Source organism: Cyprinodon variegatus, unplaced genomic scaffold (assembly GCF_000732505.1).
Source record: "Cyprinodon variegatus isolate N-32 unplaced genomic scaffold, C_variegatus-1.0 Scaffold411, whole genome shotgun sequence".
In the NCBI taxonomy this organism is placed as follows: Eukaryota; Metazoa; Chordata; class Actinopteri; order Cyprinodontiformes; family Cyprinodontidae; genus Cyprinodon; species Cyprinodon variegatus.
In genome coordinates, this window is record NW_015150864.1 from 76,086 (window position 1) to 77,353 (window position 1,268).

Genomic DNA, 1,268 nt, shown 5'->3' on the forward strand with positions numbered 1-1,268 from the left:
AAAGTCAGAATTCTGACTTTTTTTTTTCATATACTAGAATAAAATTTAAAAATCAGTAAACTTTTTTTTATTTTTCCAGTGGCCCTAATCCTCTTCCGTACCAGGGCTCCCATATAGAGTTCTATCTATTTATTTCCAAACTGCACCTTTGTGCTGTGGTCGAAGGATCGCACTTTGGCCACTTTGTGTTGAACAGTTGAGTAGTAAGCAAGCTTAGTCAGAGACCCACCTGTGAAAATAAAGACAAAAGGTTAATGTGAGACTGACTAGTAACAATTCCCAAGTTGTGGGGGATTAACATCCGTTTCGAAAACTAAGCATCGTCTACAAAACCAACCGAGGTCTTTTTCCACAATAAAAGTACATTCAGCTGAGACAGGTAAACAATAGAAAGTGTTTTCAGAAGCTGAAAACCTCTCAGTTTTGTTTACTTTCCCATAAAGTAATGTTATGCAGCAGCGTTGCCCTAAAGATATGGAGATTAGCAACATCCCTGCTAAAGTCATGATGTCTTCAGAAAAATGTAACCTTCTAATTACCTATGTCAATAGCAAAGCGCTTTGCGTTCTCCAAATTGCGGAATATTTCATCTGGTGGAAGGGTAATGCTTTTATCCATGGTGTGACCACTTGTGTTGCTGTCAACTCGACCACATTCCGCCATGGTTGGCTAAAATATGACGCTGCGTGCGTGCCGTACGTACTGGCCTCTCAGGAACCAATCAGCTTGCACGCAAAGCGGAAGAGGCGTGAGCGTAGTGGGTTTACGTTTTTTGTTGTTACGTTCCATTAATACATTTTCCTCTTCAAATTTCTTTCAAGAGTTTTCCCTCTTACTGCTTGTGTCCAGTGGCGGTTCAAGACCAAATGTTCCGTGAAACAAATTAAACAAACAAACAAACAAACAAAAAAAAAAACAGGCCAAGGGATTCAAATACATAAAGAAAGCTGCATGAAGTGAAATTTCCATTCAGTTAGGTTTAATAAAATGTATGTCTTCCAACTGAAAATATTTATTTTTGTCTTGGAAATGTTCATTTGGATTATCCTTAATATCAAAATAAAAATCCCCTAGCATAGCAAAAAAGCAACACAAAATGTTGTAGCTATATAAACATCTAACAGATAAAATAAAGCTATTATTTGGAATGTTAGGTCAATATACATTCATAATTTAGGAATTTTACATATTTTTTTACTTAATTTAAGTTAAAATTACAGTTTTCTATAAAATCAGAATTCCAACTCAAGAAAAACCGATAAATACAG

The 1,268-nt window shown here is 35.8% G+C and overlaps 1 protein-coding gene across 2 annotated transcripts in view; it reads right to left on the reverse strand.

Moving 5' to 3' along the window:
• The window catches only part of pank4 (pantothenate kinase 4), a 19,059-nt gene extending 18,390 nt beyond the window's left edge, over positions 1-669 (reverse strand). For both annotated transcript variants that reach the window (XM_015388054.1, XM_015388053.1), the window contains exons 1-2: positions 540-669; positions 147-229 (exon numbers count right to left, since the gene is read on the reverse strand). In XM_015388054.1, the coding sequence (XP_015243540.1) occupies positions 147-229; positions 540-663 (207 nt within the window). In that variant the 5' untranslated portion in view covers positions 664-669. The remainder of the gene's footprint in view (positions 1-146; positions 230-539) is intronic.
• Between the last annotated feature and the right edge of the window lie 599 nt (positions 670-1,268).